General features: G+C 34.8%; 1 protein-coding gene across 11 annotated transcripts in view; it reads right to left on the bottom strand.

Annotated features, from left to right (window-relative positions):
- Positions 1-9,622: 9,622 nt before the first annotated feature.
- Positions 9,623-14,735, bottom strand: part of LOC106871127 (C2 domain-containing protein 5) — an 87,746-nt gene continuing 82,633 nt past the window's right edge. For all 11 annotated transcript variants that reach the window (XM_089354811.1, XM_089354805.1, XM_089354808.1 and 8 more), the window contains 5 exons: positions 14,182-14,304; positions 13,690-13,730; positions 12,597-12,722; positions 11,991-12,137; positions 9,623-10,216 (listed from right to left, as the gene is read on the bottom strand). In XM_089354811.1, coding sequence (XP_089210937.1) covers positions 10,016-10,216; positions 11,991-12,137; positions 12,597-12,722; positions 13,690-13,730; positions 14,182-14,304 — 638 coding nt within the window. In that variant the 3' untranslated portion in view covers positions 9,623-10,015. The remainder of the gene's footprint in view (positions 10,217-11,990; positions 12,138-12,596; positions 12,723-13,689; positions 13,731-14,181; positions 14,305-14,735) is intronic.

Below are 14,735 nucleotides of genomic sequence, written 5' to 3'. Positions count from 1 at the left end.
TTCAGGTTTGTGGTTTTTGTACTTTGTTTGTATAAATATTAGTTTTTGTTAAAAAAAAAAATAAAAGACAGATTATCTGATTCCAGTAATATTTCCATATTACCAACTACATTATGTTAAATAGAAGTCTGGGTTGTGTGTTTAACTAACCAAAACTAGAATGATCATGCAGAAAACACTTGAGTCCTCTTCCTTCAAATCAGCTTATATATTACAATAAACCCTAACACCACTTTCCAAAACCAGACTACTGCTATTTTTTTTAAAATCACAACATTAGTTAATGGGGGTAAAAAAAGGACAGAAAAATAAAAATTAGAGTGTGGTATAAAAGAGATAGAGAGAGAGAGAGGGAAGAATAGATAATAAAATTCCATTGATAAAATAGCAAGAAAAAAAACAGAACATAGTATTAAATAAATAATGATATTGGTGCAAAGGGGTGCAGTTTTTTGTTGCTTTTTTTTCTTTTACTTTTGCCGAATCACAGTAAAAAAATGTGATTGCATGTTTTATATCACATAACTGCAGTGTTAGTTGGGTTTTTTCTTTTAAATATAATACAGGTTGTGTAGTCATTGTATTGTAAACTGTTTGTGAATAGAGGCTAACTTCTGAAGAAAGTCTTCCACTTCAATAAAAGATAGTCGTTGAATGGGAAATTTGGTTCACTAGAGAAGTAGGGTGAACATCAATAATTGTCATGTATAAATTGAATTTTTTAAAAACTGTGATAAACCATTACAAAAAAAAAAAATTAATATTCTTGAAAGAAAATTGGTAATTATTTAAAAAAAAAAAAAAGAGAATTCTTTAAAAAAGAAATCAATAATTCATTTTTTAAAAATTGACAATTCTTGAAAAAAAAAAAAAAAAATTTTAGAAAATGTTGATTAGTCTTTAAAAAATTAAGCAAAAACAAAAAACAAAAAAAAAATTGATAAATGTTTGTTTTTGTGTGTATTTGTTTACATATAAGCAAAAATTATGTAAATGTGTGAATGTATGAATATGTTTTGTTTTCATGATTGTGGGTTTTTAAAAGAAAAGAGAGAGAGAGAGAGAGAGAAAAGAGATATAAAAGTTCAAAAAAGCTATACAGAATTTGTTGGTTCCATTGTCTGTCATTCTGAATATCAAGCAGCAGCAGCAGCAGCGGCAGCAGCAGCCTTAGTTCATGATAAAGGCCAGACATTTTCAAGATTTAACAAAAAAAAAAAAAAAAAAAATTCCTCTTTTTGTTCTTCAGAATATTCTTAAAATTCCATGATTACATACCAAAAGTTTCTTGGAGAGTAAAAAATATGAAAATCAAGAAACATCTTTACACACACACACATACATACATACACACACATACGTACATACACAGATGAAAACAAAAATCAAATCAATCAAAACAAAAAAACAACAGGTTAAAAGGTTAACGAAGTAATTCCTGGAAAGTAAAACTAAAAACAATGAAATAAATAAATATGTGCAAGGATGGTTATGTGGTTAAGAGGTCTGCTTCCCAACCCCATGGTTTTAAGTTCACTCTCACTGCACTGCGCCTTGGGCAAGTGTCTGCTGCTGTTGTCCCAAACCAACCAATGCCTTGTGAGTAAATTTGGTCAAATTGAACTGCATAGGAACCAGTCACAAATACATACACATATATATATATATATATATACATAAATACATAGGCATATGTATGTGTGTGTGTGTGTGTGTGTGTATATATATATATATATATATATATATATATATATATATATACACACACACACGTGTGTGTGTGTGTTCTCATCTTGGGATTTATTCTTCACCTGACAACCTCTGTTGAATTGTTTACATTCCCCCATAACCTAGCAGTTCAGAAGATAGAGACTGATAAAATAAATATCTTTTATTTCAATTTTACATCTGCTTGTTTTTTTTTTCATGCTAGCATGGGTTAGATGGATATATATTTTACCAAGGCATTGTTTTACGACCAGGTGCCCTTCCTGTTGCTAAACTTTACCTGTTTGCCAAGAAAGGGATCTTTTATTTCACACATATTCAAAGGCGCAAAGTGAAAAGTATTGGGGTCAATTTGTTTGACTAAACCCTTCAAAAGTGATATCCCAGCATGGATGTGGTCCAATGATTGGAACAAGCAAAAGAACAAATTAATAAAATAATGGCCATTTAAGGAGCATTTTGTGAGTTTGCCATCTGGTTTTATATAGACTATATCTTTAAAAAAAATATATGACAATGTGGGCAAAGTTGGAATGTCTTTGACCATAAATCTGCTCAGTCTAGGGTTAAACAACAACAGAATCCAATGACAGAAGTATCTAACCGTCTTTCCTTCATTTGCATATAAACAATGTCTAAAAAAAAATGTATGACAGGATGTCCTGGTTGGAGCATGTTTTTATCATGTCTCCTCATCTCCTCAACCTAGGGCTCAACAACAACATAAGCCAATGAAAGGAAGCATTTATCCTTCCTTCAGTTGCTTTTGTTGTTGTTTAGTAGTTACTCAACCCGCTAAAAATGGCAGTTAACTCTTCCTTAACTCTTCTGATACCAACTCACCTGAGACAGACCTTGGTTCTATGATAGAAACTTCCCATTTTAATGGTGATTGAAATTATAAATAAACCATCCATCAGAATTTCATGAACAGACCTGTGATAAAAAAAGATTTATGCCGTGATCATTCAGCCTTTTATTCCAGAATAGAGCTACTTGATCAGCATTATTCAATGCATCCAAGAGATATTTGGCTGCTATTTCTAGAATGCCAAGCAAATATACAGAGGCCCCCTTAGTAGCGCAATAATCTACAGTGTTTTTGATATCAAAAATATGTCTAGAATACCATGAACTAGAGCACGAGCAAACTTCTGGTCGGTCAAATACACACTTTTAGTTCATATTCGTAGATACTTCACATCACATATACTACTGCTTGGGGGAAAGACATGAACATCACAGTTTCTTATATCCTCTCTCTCTCTTTCACGAATCTGGTACCTTGTGCTTGTGGAAAAAATCATAATGTAAACACAACAGTAACAAGAATGGGATCATAGATCTGTGAACTGTTCCAAAGTGTCATAAGGTTATTTCCAAACCATAATATCTAAACATCCCCAGTGGCTTGAGGAAGCCCTCTGGAAAACAGAGATTAGCTCCAGCCTCATGGCATAAGCAGATCACCGATAGCTGACAAGGTAATTTCCAGTAACACTGCCAAATGATCTAATGTGTAGTCTCTATAGGCAGATGACAGAGAGATGGTTCTAGTTTCTTTCCAATAACACTTCCAGATGAGCTGATACCTAGTCTCAATAATCAGGTGATCAACATTACTAGTTTATCTCCAGTAGTACTGACAGAAGATTTGATACCCTGCCTCAATTCATAGGTGACACAATGAGGTTTGTAATTTATTTCCAGTTACACTACCAGATGATTTGACACCTAGTCTCGATATGTAAGCGATCTTGATAACTTGTAGCACTGCTAGATGATCTGATATCTTGTTTTAATAAAAAAGTAACATATACAGATTTTTAGTTTATTTCCAATAACATTATCAGATGATCTGGCCTTGTGTCAATAGGTAGGTAATATGAGACAACAGAGAATATAACCATCTGTTTAGAAACCTTGCAAAATGCCAATGTTGAATCTGCATTTCATGTCCTATGAAAGCAAAACCCAATACTATACACACCCAACTTCCCATCTCTATCCACGATACACTCTAAAAGGATGGTCATGGTTAGTACCCTTTTGATCATATGTCCAGTTAACCTAGGGTTAAACAACAATGTGTTTAGTGAAATATAGACCTGGTGTGTCCCAGAAATGAGACATCATTTAAACATTAATGACATGTTAAATGCTACTTTACTGATGGAACATACAATATTAAATATACAAGCATATCTGTTTTAATTGATATTTCTTTTGATGAGCTCCTTATTTTGTAGGATTAGGGCTGATTCAAGTGAACCCTATGTCCACATTTCCTCTATACCTTACTGATATCTATTTTATTGATTCTATTAGGAAGAAGTGCCAAGTTGATTTTGGTGGGGTTCAAAATCAGAATAGTGGCATGCCAGATATGAAAGAAATGGTAAAGTATTTAGTCTTGTGTTCTCCAGATATGGAAACAGCTTCCATTTCCTTTTGCTTCCTTTTTTTATGACAGATTTCATTCACTTCTATTTTTAAATTTTTATAAAGTTGACTTGAGGAGTAGGGGCAATGGCCTGAACCTTTGCAGACTCTTTTGAACTATTAATGTCCATGTGGCTGATATTCAGCTTCAACATTTGTAAGTTGATACTGCAAGGAAAATTACAACTGATGAGCTAATTCCTGAGTTTGCAGTCCAGTGAAGGAAGGACTAAGTGAAGTGTTTTAGTGCAGAGTCTTGTACGTGGGACAGTGAAGATGACAAGATATGAGTGGAGATAGTACATAGTGAGATGAGAAGAAGGCCTGAGTATATAGCTACCTGCAGGGACTAAATGAGGTTAAAGGAAAGGAAATTAACAGATGTTATTACCACATAAATGTGGAACAAATATGATTCAGAAACTCAGATTGTCACAACACAACAGGGCTAATAATTAGTGATTTCCTTTGATTAGTCAAAAAACTTCAATTCTGGTACAGTCCACTATTCTTGTCTTAGTGTATAAGTTATCAATTCAAGTAGGATGAAAGACAAATCTAGCAAGAGGAATGGAATGTTATAAAACTGACATGAAAGATTTCAAAGAATTAATTACAAATAGAAAGGAAAACATATATCCAAGTACCCTATAATGCTTGAAAATGCCAACTCCCTTTTTGGTAGGAGCTTTAAAAATTTGGAATTTTCTATGTAACTCTTGTGATAGCCAAGCGCAGGTAACTAAACAATATTAGCTAACTGAGGGATTATCCTGTGTATAAATGCTGCAGGAAGGGAATGAATTCCACCCCCTCGACATTATTATATATTTTCACATGCAATTCATATAAATACTATGTTACAGATTTCTCAAGTTCATTATCGAAGTAGTGCAATTAGTGTCATATAACTACACTGCAACATTAATCGGTATAGAAGCTAGGCCCATGAATTTCCTACTTTTATTCACTATAGTTTATTGCTTTAGTTCTTTTACCTTTATTCATTTAAGGAATCATTTGTAGTTCTGCCTGCTGGTGCAATATTTGGGATTGAACCTGGAATTTCAGCACCTCAAAAGTTAGTTTCCATATAATAATCAACCCCTGAAATTTAGCTTTAAAAAAGTCTAAAAATTTAACTTTGACACAAGTATATACAGTTTTGTCAATTATTTATACACATGATTACATGATTATGAACAGTAAGTTTTGTGCTTCTTTCAATGTATATACATATTTTAGTAGGGATTTACAGTTTAGGGTGCTGAGCTCACAACCATTATTGACCTTAGTTTGTTGGTTTGATCCGCAGATCAAGTGGTTAGTTGTGTCTCTGAACAAAACACTTTCCTATTGCTCGAGTACACTCGGCTAAAAATGAGTACCAGTAGTATTTGGAGGTCAACCCTGTGACAAATTGGTGCCTTGTTCAGGATGGAGGTGGAAGCAAGAGTCTTGCATTCCCAACCTAAACACCATGAAAATCTAGATAAGCTCTGGGCCCCTAATAAACCCACAGGCTCAAGGCAAAAGAAAATAAAGATAGAGGGTCATATACAATATCATCGTCTTTATGACATGTACAGGTTACTGTGACCACAGAGAATGTCACAGAGAAAAACTGAATTGTTGTGAGTTTTGTCTCTCCTTCCATCTGTCACAGAGTCATCTCATGGCCTTTATGCCTCGTGTATGGATTTTTGCATTTGTTGAAGAGTTTCAACAATTTTTTTTTACTATACTCCACAATGGAATTTCACACTTGGGCATCCAACTGTAGAAACTCTGCCAAATCAGATTGGAGCCTGGTGTAGCCATCTGGTTTCACCAGTCCTCAGTCAAATCGTCCAACCCATGCTAGCATGGAAGGCGGACGTTAAACGACGACGACGTAATAAACAATAAAGTGATGTGAACACACACAAACACACAAGTTATAAATTACAATGTGATAAACTATTGTGAATAATTCATGTTGAACCTACACACTCCCAAAGAAAATTTAAACTTGCAATCAAAAGACACACACACACATTGTTTTAATGACTTAATCAGAATGAAGGGTAGCACCCATGATTTTTATGCAGGACTTCCAAGAGTAGGAGAAAGGGAAGAAGAAATCACCATTCAAGGCTTCTACTAATTCTGGAGAACTGTTCCTGAATGCCTGCAATGGAGGATACATGACAAAAGAAAGCCAAGGGACAGGTGATGGTGTTAAACTGAGCAAAGGATTAAATCTATCCCTGCCCTACATATAGAATATATTTCCAAATAGAAGCAAGGAGACATAACCACTTCAGTAAATATCTATTCTAATCCTCTGAAAGTACTTTTGCCAGTCAATTTTCAAAACCTTCTGAAAATCTGTTGCAAATATTATTACAAAGAGAGAAGGAATTCCTCTTCACCCACAACTTTCTACTCCTACATGGCATGTGTAGCATTTTTGGTTGCAGCAGTAACAACAACATAACGTTGACTCTTTCATATCCAGAATAGCTAACGACTGATGTGCATCGGTAGAGAGAAGTGGGAGGGGAGGGAGGAGGAAAAACTAATACAATGATATTGTTATCATTTACTGTGCCTCTTTCCATGCTGGTATGAGTTGAACAGTTCAAATGGAAGCAAAGAGCCAAAGGGCTGTGCCAAGTTCCAATATCTGCTTTAACATGGTTTCAATGTCTGGATGTCCTTCCAACACAAACCACTTTACAAAGTGCACTGGGTGCTTTTTCTCATGGCAACAGTCCTGGAGATGTCAACTGAGCAGAGAATATTCTATCTATTGTATGTTTAAACTGACCACATTTGGCCTCTCACACCTAACCAACAATGTCATTCTAAAAATAAACAATCACATCATTGAAATCTTAAAGCCAAAAGATAATGCATGATTAATTCAAAGCGAAGTGAATAATTAAACATTGCATTTGACCAAGTAATCTGAATGCTAATATCATCATTATAACGTTAGTTATTAACCATTTTGACCAATCCAAGATCACCCCTAATTCTATGACACAAACTTTCTGTTTTAGAGTAACTGATCTAAATTAAAACTTGAAATAATTACATGTTAATTTATGTTCCAAACATCAGTTTAATAACTGCCATAAGTTATTTCATTAAATTCTTCATTGTTTCTTTTTTTTTCAATTAACTGAAACAGACAGCATATTCCAACAGAAGTCATCATCATCATCTTCAATTTAACATTCACCTCTTTTGTGCTGATAAGAGTAAGAAAGAATTGGTTGAGGGCAAATTTTCTAGGGCCAGATGCCCTTTCTGTCCCTAACCCTTACTTGTTTCCAAGCAAGGTAATATTTCCCCATGGCAAGACATGTTTTACATGGAAAATTAGAAACAAACAACATCGCTTGTAAAACAGTGATGCTCATTTACAAACAATCATATGATGTCAAGACAAAGGTGCACAAACACACACACATATATTATTTATTTAAAGGTCGCAATTCATGTATTAAAATGCTACTAATATGAAACTATTAGTAGCGCTTTAATACATGCATTGTGACCTTTAAATAAATATTTATCTCTCACCAGATGGAGTACTTTCTTTGTTGAATTTTCTATAATGGATCAGTACATTTTATATATATATATATATATATATATATATATAAACCTTGTGATTATATTCGTTAAATAGCAACTGAAAAAGCCTATGTATGTGTATACACACACACATATACATACAATAGGCTTTTTTCAGTTGCCATCTAACAAATCAATTCACAAGGTTTTGGTTGGCCCAGAGTTATAGTAGAAGACACTTGCCCAGGGTTATAGCAGAAGACTCTTGCCCAAGGTACCACAAATTGGGACTGAACCCGAGACCACATGGTTAGGAAGCAAGTTTCTAAACCACATAATCACATGTGAACCTAAGCCTGTTTCAGTTTCTGTCTACCAAATCCACTCATTAGGGTTCCAGTCAGCCCAGAGCTATAGTAGAAGACACTTTCCTAAGTGTCTTCTACTATATGGTAACAAAAGGGATAATGACATTGATGAAAACAATGAAATGAAACAAAAAAAAAACTAAAAGAAAACATCCATGATTGACACTGCCATCTGTCAGAACCAGCAGCCAACCACAACCAAGGTACAAACTTGTTACCAGTTCAAATATGCTTGCGGGATATTCAAACCCACAAGAAATCCATTTGCTGTATTTTGTCATGGAGAAAATTTCTCACTGTAGACAGAAAGGTGTAAACACACCAAGCCAGTTTGCAATGTCCCCTAACCAGACTGTTGAATGCAAGCATTTCAGATCTTTCTGATCATCAATGTATGAATTATTGTTGCCATTAAGCCAGTTAGTGTTATCAGAAAATAGCAGGGAGGGGACACAAAATCTGTTAAGTGATGCTTATCTGTAAACACCAGAGGAAAACTGAGGAAACAGAAATGTTTATAACAAATTCTAAGATTGGCACAAGGGCCACAATTTTAGGGGAAGGGTACAGTCAATTTAAATCAACCTCAGTTTATATTTTGTCAACCCCTGGAAGGATGAAAGGTAAAGCTGACCTTGGTGAAATATGAACTCAGAACCCAAAGAGACGAAGCATTTTGTCCGACACTCTCGTGGTTCTGCCCGTCCACTGCCCATAAGTCACCAACACAGTGATAACATCAATAACAACATCAACAGCATCAATGATGATGATGATGATGCCAATAGCAACAATAACAACAACATAAACATACAGTAACATAAAGAAAGATGAAGTTGTTCTGTTAATACTTTTAAAGATATTAAAGATGTAAATGAAGGGGAGGGGTCTAATAGGGATTAAAGAACTGATTATAGATTTGGTTCGTTAAAGATCTTCCCCCACCACCATCACTACCATCACCATCATCACCACCACCACCATCGCATTAATAATGTCGCTAAGTATTTCCTACATTAGAAAATGAAGGGAGTGGAGTATATACGAGTGGAGTATATACGAGTGGAGTATATACGAGTGGAGTATATACGAGTGGAGTATATACGAGTGGAGTATATACGAGTGGAGTATATACTACTCTTAGATCAAGAGTAGTACTTGTTTTGACTCTCTGGGGAATAAAAGACAAAAGGGAGCCAAGCTGGGTTTGAACCCAGAACATGGTGAGACAAGCACAAACTACTATGATATTACACACAGCAGATGGAAATGGGAGTTGAACCAGTGTAAACATCATTTGCAGGGGTAAGTAGACAGAAAAGAGCAACTTTATGGTGTTTTAGATATGAGGACAAAAATCTAACTTCAAACTGAACAAAATGAAAAAAATTAAATTAAATTAATAATAATAATAATAAATAAAAATAAAGTTTTCTTTCTAAAAACCAAAATAAAATAAAGCAAACAAAAAAAATTAAAACAAACAAAAACTAAAATAAAACAAAACACAAAGGAAATGAAATTTCAATAAAAAAAATTTAGTGAAACATAATTATCCATTTTCACAATGAGGAGAAAAAAAAAGCAGGTTAAAAAAAAGGTAAATCTTCACAAAAAAAAAAAATGAAGTAAAACAGCAGCTTGTAAGATGCAGCTGCAATTGTTGACTCCAATATGATGCAACTTTGAGTTAGGTATGTATGTATGGATATATATATATATATATATGTGCATGTGTGTGTATACATATATATATATATACATTACACATACATACGCATATATATGCTTATCAAGGCTAGACTGGTGATTTCATCGTATGATTTTGTTAATTTTCTTAGTCTTTTTTTTTTTTCCTTTTTCTTGTGTGTGTGTGTGTGTTAGTTATAATCTTAGCATTTTCCTGTGTGTCATGAGATGACAGGCGAATCTGACACGGGTCTTGAGGTTGTAGAGAGGGTGTTGTTACCACTGCCACTGGGTTGAGCTTGAGATACGTCGCCGCGACTAACACTTAGCGTGCCGCTGGCCACGTTGGCTAATTCGAAAGGCAGCTCCAAGCCATATAACACACTGACAGCATCGCCACTGACATTGATAAGACACTGGCACTGAAATTAACCAATATTGCAAGACATAAGATAAATTACAACAGAAGGCTTTTAAAATACATAAATACTATTTTGTTGTATCTTCAGATTGTCATTATACCAATTAATAAACAGAAACACTGTTTTTTTTAACTTCTTTATTTTATTATTTGTCAATTAGTTAACCAAATAAATAATCAATTGTTTTATTACTCATTAGGTCAATCAGGCACATGGCTTAGTGGCTAAGGTGTTTGGCTCAGGATTGTAAGGTTGTGAGTTTGATATCTGGTGGCGCATTGAGTTCTTGAGCAAGAAACTTTATTTCACATTGCTCCATTCAGATGGCAAAAATGAGATGTACTTGTATTTCAAAGGACCAGCCTTGTCACATCCTGTGTCACGCTGAATCTTCCTGAGAATAACATTAAGAGTACGTGTGTCTGTGGAGCACTAAACCACTTGCATGTTTATTTCATGAGTAGGTTGTTTCATTGATTGGATCAACTGGAACCATCATCATCATAACTGACCAGATACATTCAGGTCAATTAGAAAATTAGCTTATGGCAGGCTCAACATCACATATAAGACCCGGGGTGATTTTTTTTGAGACGTGGAGAGAGGGGAGTGCATCTTATATGCCATCAAATGCAGTAGGTTTTTTTTTTTTTTTAAAGCTTTCTGAAGATGTCATTTATGTTCACCCTGTTCTTCTAGGCAAGGTACATTAATTCTAATTGTCTCAGTTGACTTGGTTGACAAACGAATTCCACTCATAATTTGTGCATACTTTTTCTAGGATGAACAAACTGCACCAAAGAAATTGGTCCATTAAAATCTATCACAGTGTAAAATGACCAAAAACAGTGATGCTTTATTTAACTATGTCAATCATTTTGTTTGGTTCACATGGTTGATACCTTCACTTGTAATCCTCATTATCATCGCCCATATTCTATGCTGGCATGAGTTGGGTAGCTTGATAGGATCCAACAGGTCAGACAACTGTGTTGTTGAGCTCCAATGTCTACTTTGGCAGGGTTTCTACAGCAGGATGCCCTTCTTATTGCCAACTACTTTATGGACTGTATTGAGTGTTTTTTTATGGTAGCAATACCAGCAAGGTTACCAAACACTCACAAAAAAACTATATTTTTCACCCTTCCATACCACACCTTAAATCAACCATATATATGGGCAGAATTTGAACTCGGAACGTAAAGACAGATGAAATGCAGCTAACAGTTTTACCCAGTCAGCTCACAGGTCTGTCAGCTGCCTTATAAGAGACATACAAATTTTAAAACCTATTGAAATGAAAAGCAAAGTTACACTATAGAGTTGTCTTCCTTTACAAACATTAAACCTCTGCCATCATTGTTATGACATGTCGATACCTAGGTGGTCTGCACTGGTAAGAAATATCAATACAGATATTTCTTTTCCTAAGAGCAACGAAATATGCAAGGTAAACACACAACTACGTCTGTGCTGAAGTTGATTAAATTTAATTTTAGTACATTTATAAGAAAAAATATTTTAACAAAATTCTTAGAAAATAGTGCATATATCATTGGCATTAGAATTTTTACCAAATTGAGCTTACTAGTTCTGTGTCTTCATTACAACCTTAATTCTTTATTATTATTATTATTATTATTATTATTATTATTATTATTATTATTATTATTATTATTATTCCAGAGATGTAATACTTGTCTATTTGTTAGTTCAGGTGCAATTAGTGTAAATGGAGTTAGCAAGTGGAAACAGAATAATTAAAATTAAATACCTGGTTTTTATGGGGATTGTTGAGAAGAATACATTCATTCATTTTGTAGGCAACCATGGCATTACCACCTAGAGCTCCAACATGGGCTCGTACAATAGCTTTCACCTCTGACACAAAGCTTTGCATAAAACCACAGGCTCCTCCCATCTGAAAATAGAAATGATTTTCTTTTAACATATCATCATCATTTGTATTATTATTATTATTATCATGTTCCCTTTAGCACAACTAAAGCAATATCGCCACTGCTGCCGCCGACGATGTTTACTGTCTCGCTGGGATCTGGTCAGAGTTAAGGTTAGAATCGAAACAGTTTTCATGGGTGATTTGTCTTCAGGGCAAGGTCATCTGAATTAATATAAGGCCAAGGACAAATAAGATGTGCATATAAAAAAAACAAACTATCAACCTCAACGATTACACTCTGCATGTATGTTTGACCAAATACTGTTCCTGCCACTCTTTTTCCTGAATCTGTTCCGCTGAAATTGGAGTGTGTCTAAGATGCCCATGCATCTTTTATGCCACCATATATGGTATTTTAGAAGGAAAATTAAAACATACACAAAAAAAAAATGCATTTATCAAAAGGAAAGGAAAACTTACCTCTCGAACTGATGTGCTTTCCCTGATAAAGAAGAAGTTATAACTTCCAAGATAATGATCTATCTTTCCACCTGGTACATATGACATGGGTATCAATTCGACTCCAAGACGGTGCCGAGGAAGTGTCTGCGTAGAGAAATACAAACAATGTGATGATAGGATGGCGTTACAGGAGTTACAGGAGGGACATAGCCACAATAAACATAAGCAGAGAGAGAGAGAGAGAAAAAAAGAAAGATTGTGTGTGTGTGCATGTATGTTTATGAGTGTAAAAAAGAATGTGAAGGGACAGAGATAGAAAAGAGGTGTGAATATTGGTTTCCAATTTTGCGGGAGGGAGCTAGTCGATTAACTCAACTTCAGAGGTCAACTAGTACTTCTTTTATTGACCTCTGAAAGTATGAAAGGCTGAGTTGACCTTGGCAGAATTTAAACTCAGTATGTAAGACATTTATCTGAGGTGCAGCATAGTGGAACTGAACCCAAAACCACGTGGTTGTAAAGCAAGCTTCTTAACCATGCATCCATGCCTGCACCGAGTTATGTCAGTTGTTCATATTCTACCACTAATACAACCTGTCTACTATTGGCCAAATGCATTTTACCCTCAAACAGCCCAGCCCACCTAGCTGTAAATAGGTACAACAGGACAAAAGCAACTCAAGATTAGAGGGATGTTTAGTCTCCCTGTGGTATGCCTTAAACAAGCAGTCCAATCATCAAAAACATTACCCCTATGACCCTTCCATCATTTTAGAACATTATTGAATAGCTCATTAGGTTATTTTCCTTTTTTAAGATGGCAGAGTTTGATTTGAAGGAGATATAGCTACAATTTCCAGCAGGTCAAGTGACCACAGAGAGTACAGCTTTTCTCTTTCTTGAAAAACTGATTGTAAGGTGTTTTGATCTAGAAAACTGCAGAATCTGTTTTGAGTATGATTCAAAGACATGTTTTACAGATTTGGTTAAAGCACAGGACAACTCTTAATAGTATAGACACCAGCAGATCCAGTGTCTACAGGAAGGGAGCACCTCTCTAAATTACGAGAAAAGCCATGGGCTTCATGACAATAATCATCTCCATACTTACATGGAACTTGAGACCATTTTCTGTTTTGCCAGTTTTTTGTGCTGAAAGGGAACAAAAAAGAAGAATATAATTATAAAAGAAAATACATATATATATATCAAGTAGAGATATAAACAATACAGAACACTTAAACCATGATTAAAAACAACTGGTATCTTTTATCTTGTTTCAGTCCTTTGACTGTGACCATGCTGGGGCACTGCCTTGAAGAATTTTTAATCGAATGAACCAACCTTGCAGAGTCTACCAGATCCAGTTCTTCATAGGCACAGGTAGGCAAGCCTTAACTCACCAAGAGTTACATATCTGTTAGCTAACATTACCTGGTTTAACCCACAAGTTGAAGTGGTTTATTGTGCATGTGGCTGCTGTTGCAATCAAACAGTTACTTGGAGCCACAGGTGAGAGCTCATCCAAAGTGGATGAGCCACCCCACAAGAGTGTGATGTGTTCCCCTGTCACATGTCATTGAAGCAATAGAAATGGTCTTACCTTGCTGAGATGTCTTTGATGTAACAGGGCTTTCTTGTACCTCTTCCATCTGAAACATTAAGTCATGGTCTTGATCACAGCTACTGTTGGACGGCACACTCAAAAGGAGGTTAGAACCATTGTCTGGAAAAAAACAAAAACAAAAAAAGAAAATTATTAAACATTTCAAATTTCGTTTTCAGCGTGGATGCCGTTCTTTAACCATTTACCATTCACATTATTCTGTCTAAAGTATTGCTTATTTATTCACAATGTTTTGAATTAATCATGTATTATTTCACAGCTTTGAGATTCTGATGATATAGTAGGATTGGTGCAAGAAGCCTGTCTGAACATAAAACATAAAAATTGAGCCAGATATGGCTGGTTTAAATGCTAAATGGTTAAAATAAAATAAAAAAAACAAAACAATCAGCATTATTATATGGGGAAAAAATCATTATTTCAAATAACTAAATCTTAAAATGTTAGAAAGACTTTATGTCTGTAAATACATCACTGTAAAATCATCATTATTATTATCATTTCTGTATCTAGTTTTCCATGCTTGCATG

Source organism: Octopus bimaculoides, chromosome 7, assembly GCF_046866305.1.
Source record: "Octopus bimaculoides isolate indiv1 chromosome 7, ASM4686630v1, whole genome shotgun sequence".
In the NCBI taxonomy this organism is placed as follows: domain Eukaryota; kingdom Metazoa; phylum Mollusca; class Cephalopoda; order Octopoda; family Octopodidae; genus Octopus; species Octopus bimaculoides.
Note: the sequence above shows the minus strand (reverse complement) of the source record. Positions and strands in the feature narration are given on the sequence as shown.